Here is a 16021-nt window from a genome sequence, read left to right as displayed (position 1 = left end):
GGAGATATGACTTGATTTGACTGAGGCAGAGCCAGCTCTAGCAGCGGATGTTGTGTTCTGCTGTGCAATGCCTGGAACGTCTTCCAACTTGTTCTCCTCAGCAGGTTTCTCACCCACAAACACACAATTTCTTTCTTCACACCTCTCTTTCTACCTTGTCTCCATCCACACCTCACCGTGCGTCAACACACCCCTCTGACAGCCCCTCAGGCCAGCAGCACCTGGGCTCTAATGAAATACAAGACCGGAGCAATCAAAGCGACCTGACGTGTGCGTGTGTGTGTGTGTGTGCGTGTGCGTGCTTGTAGTCATACTGTATGTGATGAGTATACGTCCTGTACCTCAGGAGTATTATTCAGTAGCTTTGCAAAGGTCTCAAAATCAGACTGAATGATTTATTCAGAATGTGTACAGTTCTGGGAATCATTAAAGTTAAAAAGAGCAGCGAGTTGTCCTCAGGCTGAAATAGTAGTAGTCTTCTGAATGCAACTCTTGTGTCCACTGAATATGATTTGTGGTTTATGCTTTAAAGTTCCTAAGTCTTTATTCAAGTCAGTCTTTAGTCCCTGACTTTCTAGTCTTTTCAAGGCTGGAGGTCCTAACTTTTTGAACTCCAAGTAGTTTGTTTCAAATCAATGATGCCAAAATTTCATACATTTTTTTTGCTGCCTCAAATACATACCAAATATTTGGCAAACAAATGAAAACCTTCTTTGATAGCAAACTGACAAACTATCAGCTAATCTGACACACAATATGTCTCTGTATCAGGACTACACAAGGCCTCTGCTTGTTCAGACAGTGCCCTCAAAACCACAAATGTAAACCTTGTGGCGGCGCTACAGGAAAGGTCATTAAAGTCAGTCAGATTCACCATCTGGGGACCATGAGTGCCTGTATAAAAGTTGTAGCCAGTCCATCTTGTAGATGTTGAGGTATTTCACAGGATAAGTAAAAACATATCCTGGTGGAAGCACTGGAGGAATAAGTAGTGAATCAGCAAGGTCAGTAGGATTCATCCTCTGGGGATCAAGAATGTCTGTACAAGTCTCAATTTCATGGATATTATTCTTAAATAATACACTCCCACTGCCCTCTTTGTGTCTGTAGATTGATGTGTCTTACAACCTACCTGACCCAGTATCCAAGCCAGCCTTCCAGCTCAAGGTGGACCTGAAAGAGCCTTTTCAGGAGCGACACCTGCAGCCCCCCTCCTCCTCCTCTTCCCGTCATCCTTCCTCGCGCTCCCGGAGCCGTGCTGACAACCGCTCTGAGCTAAACCGGAAACGGCGGGCACCTATTGATGACGATGACCCAGCAGCCCACCAGGACAAAATGGACTTCCACATCTCTTTAGAAGTCTGTGCCAGGTACAACACACACTACGTAGATGATGTTTGCCTCGCACATATGTACAGCTCTGCTTCTAACAACTCCCCCATTTTCATCCTGACCCCGACTCTCTGTCTAGGTGGCTCCACTCAGGTTCGTCCAACATGGCCGTCATAGAAGTTCCCATGATTTCTGGTTTCCGAGCAGATGTTGAAAGTCTAGAGAGGGTACGTAATTGCAAAAATACACATACGTGGACTTTGTCAAAGATTTAGAGATTGTACATCCTGACCATACACAGAAACATAGACACCCACTGGCTATTATTGTTAGTCATAGTGGCTAACAGATTGTTAGATAGGCAGGGCAAGAAGTCAGGTAAGTGCCCAAACCAAGAGGCAGGTAGAAAGAGAGACAGAAGCGTCCACATCTGGAGGCTATTTGACGAAAAGTAGTATGTCAAGGAATTCATCAGACTCCTCCTGTTTCCTTTACAGACTTCTCTGCAAACCTCAGGCTCACGTGTCCACACTCACACCCACACAGGATGCATCCCTTAACATACTCACATAAACAAACAAAAAAAGTTCTTCACATTTGGATGTTATTCCAGTGGTACCATAGAAGTTGTTGGATATAATGGTAATAATAATCCTAAAGACTTCCTTCAAATGGGCTCAGGGATGGTCCTCCTGGTAAAGGTCCTTTTTATGGTGGTTTTTAGGAATGATAATAGAAAGGCTAGCCAGCTCAGGCCCTGTCAAGTTACAATGACTCCAGGTCAGAGGCCATCGGGCCTCTTTGGGCCTACAGGAGCAAACACACACACACAACTCACATTGGATGGATGGGTGAATTGAGGAATGATTAATACTGATGGAGAAAGTGATGATGAATTTAAGTGCTCAATACAGGTCAGCTCCCTAGCCACCCATCAGAAGTTACATGGCTTTAGTTTGCTGCAGGCTTCCACCTCTGAAAGAGCCACTTCTCTGTCTACCTGGAGAATCGCACACACATTCATACACACATACTGCCGTGTGTCAGTTGAGGCTGACCTGAGTTGAGGTGGCTAACAAGCTCAGTTTACACCCCTGCTGGCCTCCCTTGGAGTTTTACTGCTGCCTGCCCGACTGCCACTTGCATTCCTCAATTTATAGTGGCAAGCTTGGCTTCTACAGTCATGTCTAGTTGCTTTCATGGAAGCTGAAGTCTTGAATGATTAGTCCAGTGAATGACTGGGAGCTACTATAGCCACAGCCTCTTATCACCCAATATAATGAGCTTTGTTTAACAACTCAAAACACACTGTGGGTATAACATTTGAGTTATGGGAGTTCATTGGCAATGCTTAGTTGCTACATAGACAAACAATGCTTTTGTAAACAGAGAAACCATGTGTGTGTGTGTGTGTGTGTGTGTGTGTGTGTGTGTCTCAGTGGCGCCAGCTCAGGCTGAGCACCTCATAAACCCCTGCTGTCCAAAGGCTGCCACCTTTGACAGAATGAAAAGTCCCCCCGTGGGGGGAATTAACTCTGCTGGCTCTCTATGCACACACTCAAATTTGGAGTAAACAGCTTCCCCATTACTCATTCATACTCTCATATTTACTAGATATGGTCACGCATGTATGACATGTCTGAACTATACATTTGTGCACAAAATACCATAGTATAAAACACTGATCAGGCCATTCCCAGAGAAAAGCAAGGAACCCTTGTCGATTTCAACAAATATAGGCCTAGACGATGATACATCTATGATCGGTGACCTGTACATTTTCCATCCCATCATGTCACGGTAAAGTGCATATGTTTTGCATTCCAGTTGTGGCCCACAGAGCACATTCAAATGCAGACCATATGGACGTTGACAGTTGGGTGGTAAGGACTCTGTACTAGTGGTTATGAATCATTTTGCTGATTCAAATTGTTTCATTCAGTCTAGTTTGAAGATTATATGTATTACATAGTCACTGACGATGCAGTTTATTTATTTTTTGTCTTAGCGAACCAATCACATCTGTTCAAATTCACGAAAAATGTAACCCCTCCCCCTTAGTAAGTGAATACATCTGATTTATACAGTTTGATTTAGCACAAAACTAGGGCTATATAAGTATTGTTTAAACGGTTAATAGCACTGACAATGATGCTCTCAGTCACGGCTAAGTGGGGCCATGGACAATGGTGATTCAGTGTATTAGGTCAGTTCACTTTGAAGATTTGGGGTTGAAGATACTTTCATACTGAACAGTTATACACTGTACATGAACTGTACATGTAGGCAAGAAGTGGTAAACAGGTTAAAGGATTTCTGACAGCTTAGATTCAGGACTGTGCAAAAACATGTCCAAATGGCTTGCAGGACGGACCATTAGGACATGTTAACCCAGAGTTACTTTAGTCAACCCAGGGTTTTTGTTACATGTTTAACACTTTATATTTAATCTCAGTCAATAGTAAACCCTGGTGAGCATGAGACGGAGCTGTCCAGTCCACTGTGGTGCTGATTACTATTTATGTCCATTTCCATGTCCATCACTACTAGTTGTCCCTTAATGTTAAAGTCATATGTACAAGCCATGTGTTATTTATCCATGAAGGTGTATTTTGTACTATTAATCTATTAATACTATTAAATTAATTTTGATCAGCATCAGCCAGAGCGTTTACTTCATCCTGATTGATATAATGCATAAGAGAGGAGGAAGAAGAAGAAGTTGTTGTCATTTCATATGTTCTGATTTCCAGCACTAGAAACCAGAAACTGCTGAAAGGGATCGCAGAAGTATTTCAAAAGATATGTTCCACTATAGTGCTTCAACTAGGACATTAACAACACACATGCACACACATATCTTGCAAGATTTCTGAACTAATTCCACTACTAAGCCAGGCTAAAATCTGTGTCTGCACAGAGTCCCGTTGTGTTGTGTGTTTTTCTACGTAGTTTGATTTTCTTGTGTCTCCCTGAACAGCTGCTGATGGACAAGCGAGTGGGTCTGAAGAGATACGAGCTGAATGGGAGAAAAGTGTTGTTCTACTTTGATGAGGTCTGTTTAATAATTCCTCCTTTTTGGGTCTATCAGGGCTCTGCCCATGTCGAAGAATATTGTATGTGTGGAGATGGTGGATGAGGAGAGGGTTACTCACCTGTGTTTGCACGGGGTTTAGGGAAGTGTGTGTGTGTGTGTGTGTAAAAGTGTATTAGTGTGCATATTTATATTTCTCTAAATTTGCATGTATTTCTGGGTGTTTTGGTCATTTTTTTTTCTCTGTTTCTTCTTAGATCCCCAGCCAGTGTATGACGTGCGTTGCCTTCCAAGCTGTTAGGGAATACATTGTGGGCAAGACTGCACCTGTTCCGGTCAAGATCTATGACTACTACGAACCAGGTGTGCCTCTGATGAATATTTTAAGTACTGCTCTTTAGTTATAGAGCAGCAAAAACTGTCACCATGACTCACCATGATTTATGAAGTGTCTTTTTCTAGTGGAAATGGGATTAAGTTTATGACCTAGTTATGGTGAGCGTCATCATTGTTTTGTGTGTGTGTGGGTGTGTGAACGTGCCGGTGTGGGTCTGTGCTTGTCATGCAGCCTTCGAAGCCACCCGGTTCTACAACGTTAGCGCGAGCAGTCCGCTCGCACGGGAGCTTTGCGATGGACCCACTTGCAATGAAGTGGAAAGTTCAACCAATCAGTGGATAGGTGAGACTTACGCTAGACCCCTGATCATTCACAGACACTCCACTTCTATCAGTCTCTTGAAAACACTTTTTTTCCCCTGCAGGTTTTGTGCAGGCAAACCAGTGTAACAATGTGTTTGGCTGTCTGGAGGAAGAGCGGTTTGAGCGTTGCACATGCTACAGGGACTGTGGATACGATGGGGAGCCAGTTTGTGGGTCAGACGGGCAGCTCTACCAGAACCAGTGTCAGATGGAGGTTTTTGCCTGTCGAAACGGGACACGCATCAAGCAGGTTCCGCTTTCCCAGTGTCCTCACAGTAAGAGCTCTGTCATCGCACAACACCTGACATGACCTGGACTTCAGCAGTCCATTATTCTCTCATGCTGCTGCTTGCACTACTATAACCTGGTTTCAGACCTCTGACTATTTGCTCAACGTTAACTTCTGCTAGCATCTGTTCCGGGTCATATGAACCCCCTGTGAGCGTGTAATGTCTATGCACGTGCACATGCAAGTATGTCTATAGTCATCTGTGTGTTCCATGCTCTGAGCTGTAGAAACAGCTGTTCAGGTGTTGAGCTGATTACTGGATGAGTTTTCTGAGGAAAGCTACTCGCCGCCGACCCCCCCCCACCACCACCACCACCACCACCTCCCTCTCTCACTCTCTGCTGTATTACAGGGCTCTCTCTAAATGACAGAGTGCTTTTGTCCAGCCCTTTGAAATCCTTGTCACATTCCTTTCCGACGCACAGCCCAACAACAAAGGAGCCTTCATGTTGTGGAGCAGATTGGGGAAAAGGCATAGACAAAACTTTGGTGGGAAAAGACCTCACTTTGTGCCAAGTGGTTCATGCTGTAGATTATCAAAAGAATTGTATTTTTGTTTCAAGCTCCCTGACCTTGTTTGTTTGTGTATGGCTGTGTGGGGGAGTTTCATGCCACCATTTCCCTGTTTTGAAAAGGAAAAAGAGACAATTTGTTTCCACACACGGCCCCTCTGGCCATGGTTTGGCCCCTGCTATTTTTGGAAAGTTTTTAATGCGGGCCTCTGTGACTGAGTGTACATCATTATTTTGCCAAGAAGTGTTGCTCAGTGGGGTGGATAATGCTTCTAGGCAGTATTTAGTCTATGCAACACTGAAACTCTGTTGAATTCATTATCCATTGCTTTTTTAAGGTGCTGTGGCAGCTACATAAATGTGAATAATCGTGTGTGTGTGTGTGTGTGTGTGTGTGTGTGTGTGTGTTTGTATTTCCAGGGGAGACCACAGTGGAGGACAGGCAACCAATAGCAAGCCAGGAAACTGAGCAGCCCTCAGTGCCTGTACACACAGGTAACATCATCTACCACACCTTTCCCTACTCATACACAGCTTTGCGTCACCTCCCATCTCCCCCATACACTCTCCTCACACTTTGTCCATGTCACCTCTCTTGCTCTCCAACCCTTCCTTCATCTACCTGCTGAGGCCAGCTGTACCCAGCAGCAGAGGCAGTAATATGTTTTCTCCCTACAGTAGCTTTTACATCTTCACTTGACCGTTATCTTGATTATGCACATTTTTCTAATGCTCTTTGTCAGTCTCAGCTTTTGTGTCAGGTAACTGTAAATGTAGAGAGTCGAGGCAGGCATGTTATGTCATTTGCATATAGCATATTTAGTCAATTGCGTGTGTTTTCTTTTTGTTATGTGGAAAATGGGAGTTCACAAGGGCAGGAAGACGAAAGAGTTGGAGACAGAGAGATGAAAGGGTGTGTGGGGGGTGTACAACTGAGAAAACAAAGGGAGACAGATAGTCAAAGAGGGATGAGCAGGAGATGAGATGAAAGGAGAAAGAGGGGGAAAAAAGAGCAGGGCAGAAAGAAAGAAAGGATGGGAAGAGGAAAGTAGATATGTAGGCAGGGTGTGTGGCAGCACATTCCCCTGCCACCACATCATGTCTACAATCAGTGTGATAAATAGGTGGATAGGTTTCACACTGCAGGCTTGATTGTTGTTCTGCCATGAACTTAGATCAGCTGCCACTTCCAGAGAGGCAGCCAGAGAATTCCTGATACGATGTTTGGCTGTGTGCGGAGGGAGGATGTAGCTGTGTTACATTTGGCAATGAAAACATAAAAAGGCACTGCAGTCATTCACAAGTTGCAGACGTGTGCATACTGTATATGCATACTTTGTGCACATGGATTGCATGTGGTAATACATGAGCTGTGAGTCAGTGTAGATTCAAAAAACGCAATTGTCTATCACATAATGATACCACATAAAAATATACACCCATGAAAGACACAAACAATTCCATGATAAATAACAGCAAAGCTGCATTTAAAAGTCACCACAGTCTATTGTCCTTGTTTAAAACTGATATTGCCGTGGGAATTAAAGAGTTTTTGTAAGTTCTCTTTTTGGTCAAAGGGACTGACTGCCTGATGGGAGTAGCTAAAAGGAGTGGTGTTGGGGGGTGTGAAGGGTCCTTAATGACGGAGTCTGCCTTTCTTTTTACGGTGTGACTGTAAAGGTCCAAGAGATGATTTTGGTTGCATGCTTGTTGATTCTTGTGTTTTTTTTCTTGCTTTTCTTTGTGAGGTGAGCAGTATACTGCTGTTAAAATGTCCTGTCAGCCTCCTCAGGACAAACGTGCGCCTTTGGGTCTTTTAGTAGAGCCCATCCGCATGTTGTGTGAAGGACAGGTGGTTGTCGATCTCAGTGCCCAGACACTTAAAGATCTCAACCTATTCCACCACCTGTGTGTTTGTGTGTGATGTGGCACAGCCTGCACTGACTTGTTTCCCAGCCTGCAGCTCCCAGTAGCTGCAGATCGCAAAGCTGCTCTCAGTCAAAGGCCTCCTTCATACAAAAGCTTTACACTCACCACAGGAATGCAGTTGTGCACTTGCATACACATAACCATATATATCTATATGTGCATGCACACAGACATATTGCATGCTCACACAGGCGTGCCCACACACACACACACACACACACACACAATTACCTACAATACGATAACCCTGGGATGATTAGATTAAAGTACTGTAAAAACACTGTCATTGTAAACCATTAGAATGTTGACGACATGCCCACTAAGTGCACTGAGAGTGTAATAGGTGAATGTGGGCTGTGCCAAGAAAATGACAGTTTTCACTGAAACACTAGAGGAAGCTGAAGCTCTGGAATTAGCTTCCCTGTGCAGACTTGTCTTATTGGTGAACTTATAGCAGAGGACAACATACAGTATAATGGATACACAGACTTGCAGGCTTCATTTGAGATTAAATTTTTATCTCCGCCAGGCGTAAGCCTGCAGGGCATTATGCATTTGGTCATGTGTGTGTATCTTTCCACGGTTAATTTCGCATACTACTGCACCCATCAGCCTTATAATTTTGTGCACATTTATGAATGTATGCTCAAGGACCTCTTGTCGTTTCCATGATTCCCAGTTTTTGAAAAACCCTCTGCTCTATTTTATAGCACCATTGACTGCTGACTCCTCAGACCTCTTAACTGGCCAGTAGGTAAATGTGTTAGTTATGTCACTTAAGTAACCCGAAAGTTAAGTTGACCCATCCATCCAACCCAACCTCTTCCCTATGCTTTTTATACTGTATTATATGACATGTTTTTCTTCATGACATTCATGCGTAAGATGACTCGCTGTCCCTGCACAATATAGCATATATATTGGCGTGAAATGACACGCGACAAGCATAAAAGGTGTGATAACACTTCTAGTTGTTCAAGTGCATCCACTTTAGTCATGTGAACTTTAAAATTCCCACTTTAAGAATCAAATGTTTACATATTAGTGTGTGTGTGTGTGTGTGTGTGTGTCTGTGTGTCTGTGTGTGTGGGTAGACCTTACCATATGAAGCAAAGCAAAATCTGATTGTAGTGGTCAGTGTGCATATTACTCACTTACTGATAGTAAAATGAACATGTAATAAAGCTATACCTTTACCCTAAAAGAGTGATTTTTGAAGTAGCATGCTATGTGACAATACAACATTTTAAGTAGGGAGGGACCCCTACTGTCTGTGATGGGGTATTGCTGCAAGAGCTCCAGATGTACAGGATATGAAAGGTGCCCTGTCGAGTTTTCTGTTTACATTTAGTGTTTCTCTCCAGAAAGCAGTGTGTGTATCCTTGAGGTCTAACGAATGTGTTGAATGCATTTTCTTCTTCGTAAAACATTTGCAAAGCCGATTTTTCATTAAAGTCTAAAACTTGCTAGTTTACATCCAGGTTTACTGTTAGCTGCCTTCTTTTTCTTCCATGCCTTTGCCGGCACATTTTAAAGTTTCTTTGCGTGTTAACGGCACCTGTAGATCAGTCAAATTGTGTGAAATCATTGGCAGGAATGTGTTTCAGATCATGGATCAGCATGTTTGTTGTTATTCACATGCGAGAGAACAGACACAGGGACCCACACTTTTCTCTTTCACGCTGCCAGTCAAAAACTCCACTCTTTGTCTCCCTGACATCCATTTAATCTTCGTCTTCATCATGTCAGATATTGTGATCAACCATTTTATGGCACGATCTTTACTGACTCTCATTTGGTTTAATGTGTCTCTACTTTTCACCCCACCCCAATTTCTCCAGGTGAAGAGGAGCAGGGGTCCATGGCAGAGGTGTCCTACTACTCCTATGAATATGACTCAGATTCTGAGCCTTTCCTAGCTGATGCAGAGGGAGGGGATCATTTTGACCTCCCTGAAGCTGTAGAGCAGAAGGTGCTTCTGCCAGCAGATAGCCAGTTACCCACAGTGGACACAAAAAACACCCCTGAGCGATGGTAAGAGCTGCTCAATCAATGTTTTTGTGTGTTTGTTTTTTATCAGACTTTAGGCTTCTGGATCTCTGGCATATATCTAGTGTTTTTTTTACCTAGAGCTTAAAGGGTAATGCTGGTGTTATTCTACTTCTATATGTTTGTTTGTTTTTTTACTGTCAACAAATCCCATGAATACACAAAACCAACAATGCATTGGTCTGTCTCTCAATACTTAGTTCCCTATGCTGTCTGTAGCACTAAGCCCCAGCTCATTCATTCCTACAAATAAGTAAATTAGTAAGTCATATTCTTATATTTAGCAAACATCACTCAAGCAGTAGCAAACAGGGCATTTGTCTGGGACCATTTTCAGATGTTGATGAATACAAATTCGGTGCCCTATTGAGTATTTTGTATTGTAATGTTATTAATAGCCTTTGGACAACAATGGATCTCTATGGCACGGAAAAATAAAAACTATTTGACTGGTTACACAGACAATACCTGTTGGTAGGATCAATTGCTGGTTATTGTATTTTTGTGGGACTTGTCAACAAAAGGAAAAATATAGAATTTAACTTTTCCTTATAATCAAACTGAATATGAATTAGAAATCTCCCATCTAAACAGCTATGCCATTGGGTAGTAGTCATTTAATAGCATGTTTGGGTAATTATTTCTAGATATGAAGTTTGTCCCTAGAAATAATGTTAAAGAGGAAGGAGAAGTGACAGAAGTTTTAACCGTGTCTAGGATGATCTTGAAATGAAAATGTGTCCTGTTTTCTTTTCGTCCACAGAAACGTTCAGAGTGGAGACGTACCCACCTCCAAATTGTACATTATTTGTGAATATGCTAGTGAATGGAAAGAAAAGAGAGACTTGGGACTTGCTCAGCCTGAAAGGAAGAGATGGTGGAGTCTGGAGAATGAGTGACTTCTGTGTGGGAGTGTATGTTATGTGGTGTTAGATCGTTTTGATTGGTGTGATTGCATTTATACACTTGTGTGTGTGGTTGGATGTGTCTGTGTATGACTGCTATTAAACTAGTGTCCTCCAGACTTTTATATTTCTTCCTCCAGACTCCTGGTCACCAATAGGCACCATAGCGGCTTTTTTATTCACTGTACTGCCTTTATAATCACTAGAAGAAATAATCAAGTATTTATGTTTGTAATTACACCTGACTTTAAACAAAATATTTTGTTATATTTTCTATCTGTGGTATTTATTTGTAGCTAGAGGTCATATCATTTTAATTTTATTTTTTTTATGTCATTGCCCACCCATACATTCTACTTTTTGCCCTTGTGGTTCAAAGACAAAAGATATGTGCTGTCAAAGTTTTTTTTCTTTCTTTCATAGCAAGCTTTAACCCAATTATTGAAATGTTTGATGAAATTCCTGCGTTGGTATCCTGCTGGAAAAAAGACATATGCTAACCATATGCTTTACAGAAACATAAGCTCAAATGTTTTTCATTTTTAAGATTTTTTACCAGCTTTATTAAACAGCACAGAAGAGATTGACAAGAAACATAATGAAAGATAAGGGGATTGACATGAAACAAAGGTCTCTGGCCAACACAAACCAAGAACTTTACAGTTACAACATATGCGTCTTTTTTTACTACTAGGATGCACCGGCCCAAATGTTTCTGGAACTATCGTACCAAGACACCAACATCATCTACTCTCAAGTCACCTTACCTTACCTTGAGATTTGATTGTACAGTTCATAAGCTATTTTGTTTTTGTTAAATTTTGGTTCGTGAAGCAATCAACTTAAAAATTGAGAATGAAGTTTTGAATTTCTGTAAATGTGCCAAATTTAATTAAATGTTGCCCCTACTCATATCAAACATTGTGCTTTTAAAAACAAACGAGAATAAAATTTGTATACAATCCAAGTTTTTGGTTCTGTTTCCTTCACTCTCTGCTGTGGTTCATAAGCAGACAAGACTTGCTAATGTGTCCAGTATGGGTTATCGGGGTTCAAGTCACGGCTTCTGTGCTTTGCTATCATACTCCCTGCTTCTGTTTCATCTTGTGCAATTACACTTTGGATAACTGTAAGAAAGAAACACCTCTTGTTACTTTTTAGGACAATACATTCTGTTACGTACATGTATCTGCTCCACTAACTGAGGAGCTGCAATACGGTTGTTTATGAAAGCTGTGTTCCATTTCCTTTGAAAGGCTAGTTAAGTCTGGAGATAATTTCCTGTCAGCAATGAGCTGTATTACAACGCTGCTGCTTAAGACAGTCCTCTGCTTTGATAACTGACTCTCTGACCCCTGGCATGCTTCTGTGTACAAGATGGAAAGCATGTACATGCATGTACCAGTTTGTATACATCTCTACGTTTGGATGTGCACCGTTTGTGTAACTGCTAACAACAGATTCGAGTTACCAGAGCAGCAGCCGGGAGGCTGTTAAAGTTTAATGTTTGTTTTCTGCACATGTCACTTGTTGACCCTCTCGGTTACTGCGACCTCTAGCAACTGGCAGCTCAGGCCTTTAAATGCATCCTTCAAAATCATCACTAGTGGGATTAGAGGAGATCAAAGAGGGCTCAACTGTAACTGGCATCTGGGTAATCGGTTTGACCTGAAGTTAAAGATAAGAAACCAGAGGGGTTGTATGTTGTCAATTCAATAGGGTCTGCCAAATGGAGATGCTCTGCCTTTAACTGCACTGCATCTGAACCTGCGTCTGCGTTGGGGCTTTATGTATGCGTGTTTTGGGGAAGAAAATGTACGCAACACAGTATATAGTGTCAAGGCTGTACTGTGCATGTACTCACATTTGACAACAGGGGAATAAATATAAATTCTCTCTGCATACCTGCTTTCATAAATGTAGAGAGGTGTGTATGGAGATCTGCTACTGTCAGTGGTTCAGAATTTAACTAACTAACTTGTAGTGACAATAAGCAAACAGTGCAGGGGACCTGGCTGCAGCAAAGTGTCCACACAGCAGTCTCTGTGGTAACCCCATGCATGGCTGAAGAGTGATATTGCGTCTCCACACTGTGATGAGTAGAAAGAGTGAAAAGAGAAAGGAGGGAGAGGGGGATCTTGGTTTCATGGTTTGCAGGGGGAGCTAGCATTACATGAGTGAATCGGAGTGATGACATTGTTCCTAAGTACCAGCTGAGTGCACCTATACATCTACCTCTGTGGTGGAAGGGCTATTCACCTGTCTGAGCCACCACAGATGGAGCATTTGAACAAAGGGACAAATAGGCAGTGAGATAAAACCCTATCCAGTCTAGGGTCTTCTCTGCTGTTGACACTTTGATGTGTATTGTGTCTCAGGTTTCCTTTCAGAGGAAATTAGGGATTGATTCTGGATCATCCAGGGTTCTGGGTTTCACTGTCAGCCAAGGTAATGAGTGATGCTGGAACCTGGAGAAACAATACTGTCTAATATCTGAAGAAAGAACACAAAGGTGGACATGGATTAAGGAGTGAGGTGCTCCTCTGATGACTGGATTTCCAAGTATGCAGCCTGCCCCGGTTCAGAAAAGGGAATTTACTTTTGCAAAGGTACTGCCTTTAAGGTTGTTTTTTCTGTGTATTTTTTTTTTTTAATTGTCAATCATTATTACTTTAGCTAGCATCTTGTTGTTATGATTGACATGTATGAATATTTTGGTAGTACTGCTACGATTGAGGGATTCCTGAAGCATTCATCACTTCTACAAAGACTCAAATGGAGAGAAAATACCCAGTAATTGCAGGAAAAGAAAAGGGTAAGTTAATCAATGGAAGATGAGTTCTTATAAAAAAAAAGCTACTTACTTACTGATTGTATAAATCCATGTGTATAAAACTTTACACCCTAAAAGGCAAATATCACTAGCTATGTTCCAATAGGTCACTTCGTATTTCATCTTTTCGAAGTGGGGAACGTGGACGAGGATTTCCTGGTGTGCAGACCTGCCAGGACTCGCTTTTCTCTGTGAAAAATGCTCCCCTGCTTGCGCACATGCCTGTGAACACTTGTGTGCTGATGTAATGCTTTCCCCTAGGTTGTGTCTTGGTGTGTGCAGCAACCTGCTTGCTAGCTGATTGTCTGACCAAATGCAAACCATGGACAATGATCAGATGCAGTCAGCTCTAAGCTAATTGGGTGCAAATTATAAGGTCTAATTATGATCTGTTGTAAAGGAGCAGAATGACGATGCAGGTCTAATGCAGATGTTTTGTCTCTCATACTGGAGTTTATGAGCTGGGCAAAAAGGTGATCAGTTATTTTGAGTTATGCAAAATTCTATAATTTTGTAAATAAATGGACATTGCATACTCACCGACAGATGCTGAAATATACTTGCTGGCACAGGATCTTACTTTTCTATGGCACACAAAACTGCAGAAGAAGCCCAGCTGCTGATTTACAGTATATACTGTTGCTGCTTTAAATCTCCCTTACTGCACATCTGTGATTTATTCACTGTAAATGTATTTTATCACATATAATGTGTATGTGTGTAGGCCTTCCATTTCTGTGGTATCCCCCCCCCCCCATCTCTAGGGCCAGGACCTGGTCGCTATGGGCTTCCTCCAACCATTGGATTTGTTGACCATGACTTCACCAAGCCAACAAGTCCTGCCTATTCTTTCCATGGCAAGATGAGTGACAACAGTGAGTTTTTCACCTTTTTCATATAGCTAAAGAGGAAACATTGATTATATAAGGGATAAAACACTTTGACACTGCCTTGGTCAAAGCCATACAAGAGATAATTAAGAATAAACCAGCAGAAACATTACAAAACACAATCATTTATATAATTACGATTATTAAATTGTTTTTAGAATTATTTCATATCCTCAAATACATCTCATGAGCTAAGTCACTGAGTGGTATACATCCTAAGTGGTGTAATGTAAAAGTAAAGCCAGTAGGGGGAGACAACACCTGATACCTCTGTAGTTATTTCTCACCTTGTATTCATTTATCCAGTTTATTTTAGAACCCTTGCATGATCAAACCAAACGGACAGAGAACACAGTGTATTGAATTGATCATAACTATTTACTTCCCCTGCAGTGTATTGTGTTGACTCAAGTCCGGGGCCTCAGTATCATATTGATGCAAAAATCACTCGTTTTGGGAGGGATGGCACACCTGCATACTCAATGCTGGGCAGAATTAAAGCACAGAGTAAGTTCCTGTTTAGAATATGCAAAAATCTGTTATTATGAGTGCACATTTTGTTTCACAGATTAATTTGCATGTTGTAATGATGAATTCGTCACTGAGATCAATCTAATAGTGCCATTATTGTGAAAGCGTGAACCCTTACATGAAAACATTTGTTGTTGACACCACTTGTAGAGATCCAGTGTCAGCTGTTACAACTGAAAATCTGAACCCCCACTAAGTACACACACTAACATATGGTGTTACAATTAATCAAACTCTGATCGAAATCGCAGTGTTGTCTACTGCAATTTTCAAATCACAGAAGTCGCAATGTTTGTTAAGAAAAAATGTGTCAAAATACCATTTTTAAATTAAATATTGTCATGTTGCATAGATGTCCTGGCCTACACATCATATTCTACAGACAAGAAAACATCTTTGCTTGGTACAGATCCTTGCTAAAAAAAAATCAGAATTCAACTGTTTTCTGTTCACTAGGAGAGCTCTTCCAGACACCTGGACCAGGTGCGTACAGCCCGGAGAAAGCCCCACCATGCAACCTCCAGCGCAGACCCCCATCCTATACAATGAGCTCTCGTACACACTACCGGAGCATCGACTCAGTACCTGCTCCTAACAAATACTGTCTCCCTCCACTCATGGGCTCTCAAGTCCCAAATAAGCCAGCCAGCGCCAGCTACACTATGTCAGGTAGTTACAGCACAGGGGGACCATCTGTGGATTTAGCCAAGACGCCAGGGCCCTGCAGATACAACAGTACAGACCCAAGTGTTTATCTACCCAGACAGCCAGCATTTTCCATGCTGGGACGTCACAGCTTTCCCAGAGATGCTACCAAGAAACCTGGCCCTGGAACTTATAATCCAGAGAAAGTGACAGTACACAAAGCTCGAGCACCAGCCTACTCCCTGGGCATCAGGCACTCAGAATTTGTTACTCCACTAGTTGTCAATGTTTCTGACTGAAATCATACACTCCCCAATAATTACAGAAACATTATTCTGTAATCTCGTAGGAAAAAAAAAAATTCATGAGAAAA

General features: G+C 42.0%; 2 protein-coding genes across 2 annotated transcripts in view; both read left to right on the top strand.

Moving 5' to 3' along the window:
• cpamd8 (C3 and PZP like alpha-2-macroglobulin domain containing 8) overlaps nucleotides 1-11716 on the top strand; it is a 43216-nt gene extending 31500 nt beyond the window's left edge. Inside the window, 9 exon segments of the mRNA XM_038716014.1 lie at nucleotides 1111-1370; nucleotides 1472-1559; nucleotides 4313-4387; nucleotides 4624-4729; nucleotides 4935-5045; nucleotides 5128-5340; nucleotides 6287-6361; nucleotides 9637-9829; nucleotides 10608-11716. Coding sequence (XP_038571942.1) covers nucleotides 1111-1370; nucleotides 1472-1559; nucleotides 4313-4387; nucleotides 4624-4729; nucleotides 4935-5045; nucleotides 5128-5340; nucleotides 6287-6361; nucleotides 9637-9829; nucleotide 10608 — 1122 coding nt within the window. The 3' untranslated portion in view covers nucleotides 10609-11716.
• A 2273-nt stretch (nucleotides 11717-13989) lies between these two features.
• odf3l2b (outer dense fiber of sperm tails 3-like 2b) lies at nucleotides 13990-15963 on the top strand. The gene is made up of 4 exons (XM_038716988.1): nucleotides 13990-14001; nucleotides 14307-14457; nucleotides 14866-14979; nucleotides 15460-15963. The coding sequence occupies exons 1-4, from the start codon at nucleotides 13990-13992 to the stop codon at nucleotides 15945-15947; spliced, it is 765 nt and encodes a 254-aa protein (XP_038572916.1). The 3' UTR covers nucleotides 15948-15963.
• Nucleotides 15964-16021: the final 58 nt, after the last annotated feature.

The sequence above is a fragment of the Micropterus salmoides genome, unplaced genomic scaffold (assembly GCF_014851395.1).
Source record: "Micropterus salmoides isolate LMB-PRFRI ecotype aquatic unplaced genomic scaffold, ASM1485139v1 Ms_hic_scaffold_13, whole genome shotgun sequence".
In the NCBI taxonomy this organism is placed as follows: domain Eukaryota; kingdom Metazoa; phylum Chordata; class Actinopteri; order Centrarchiformes; family Centrarchidae; genus Micropterus; species Micropterus salmoides.
The sequence above is the reverse complement of the archived record's forward strand: the minus strand, read 5'-3'. Positions and strand labels throughout refer to the sequence as shown.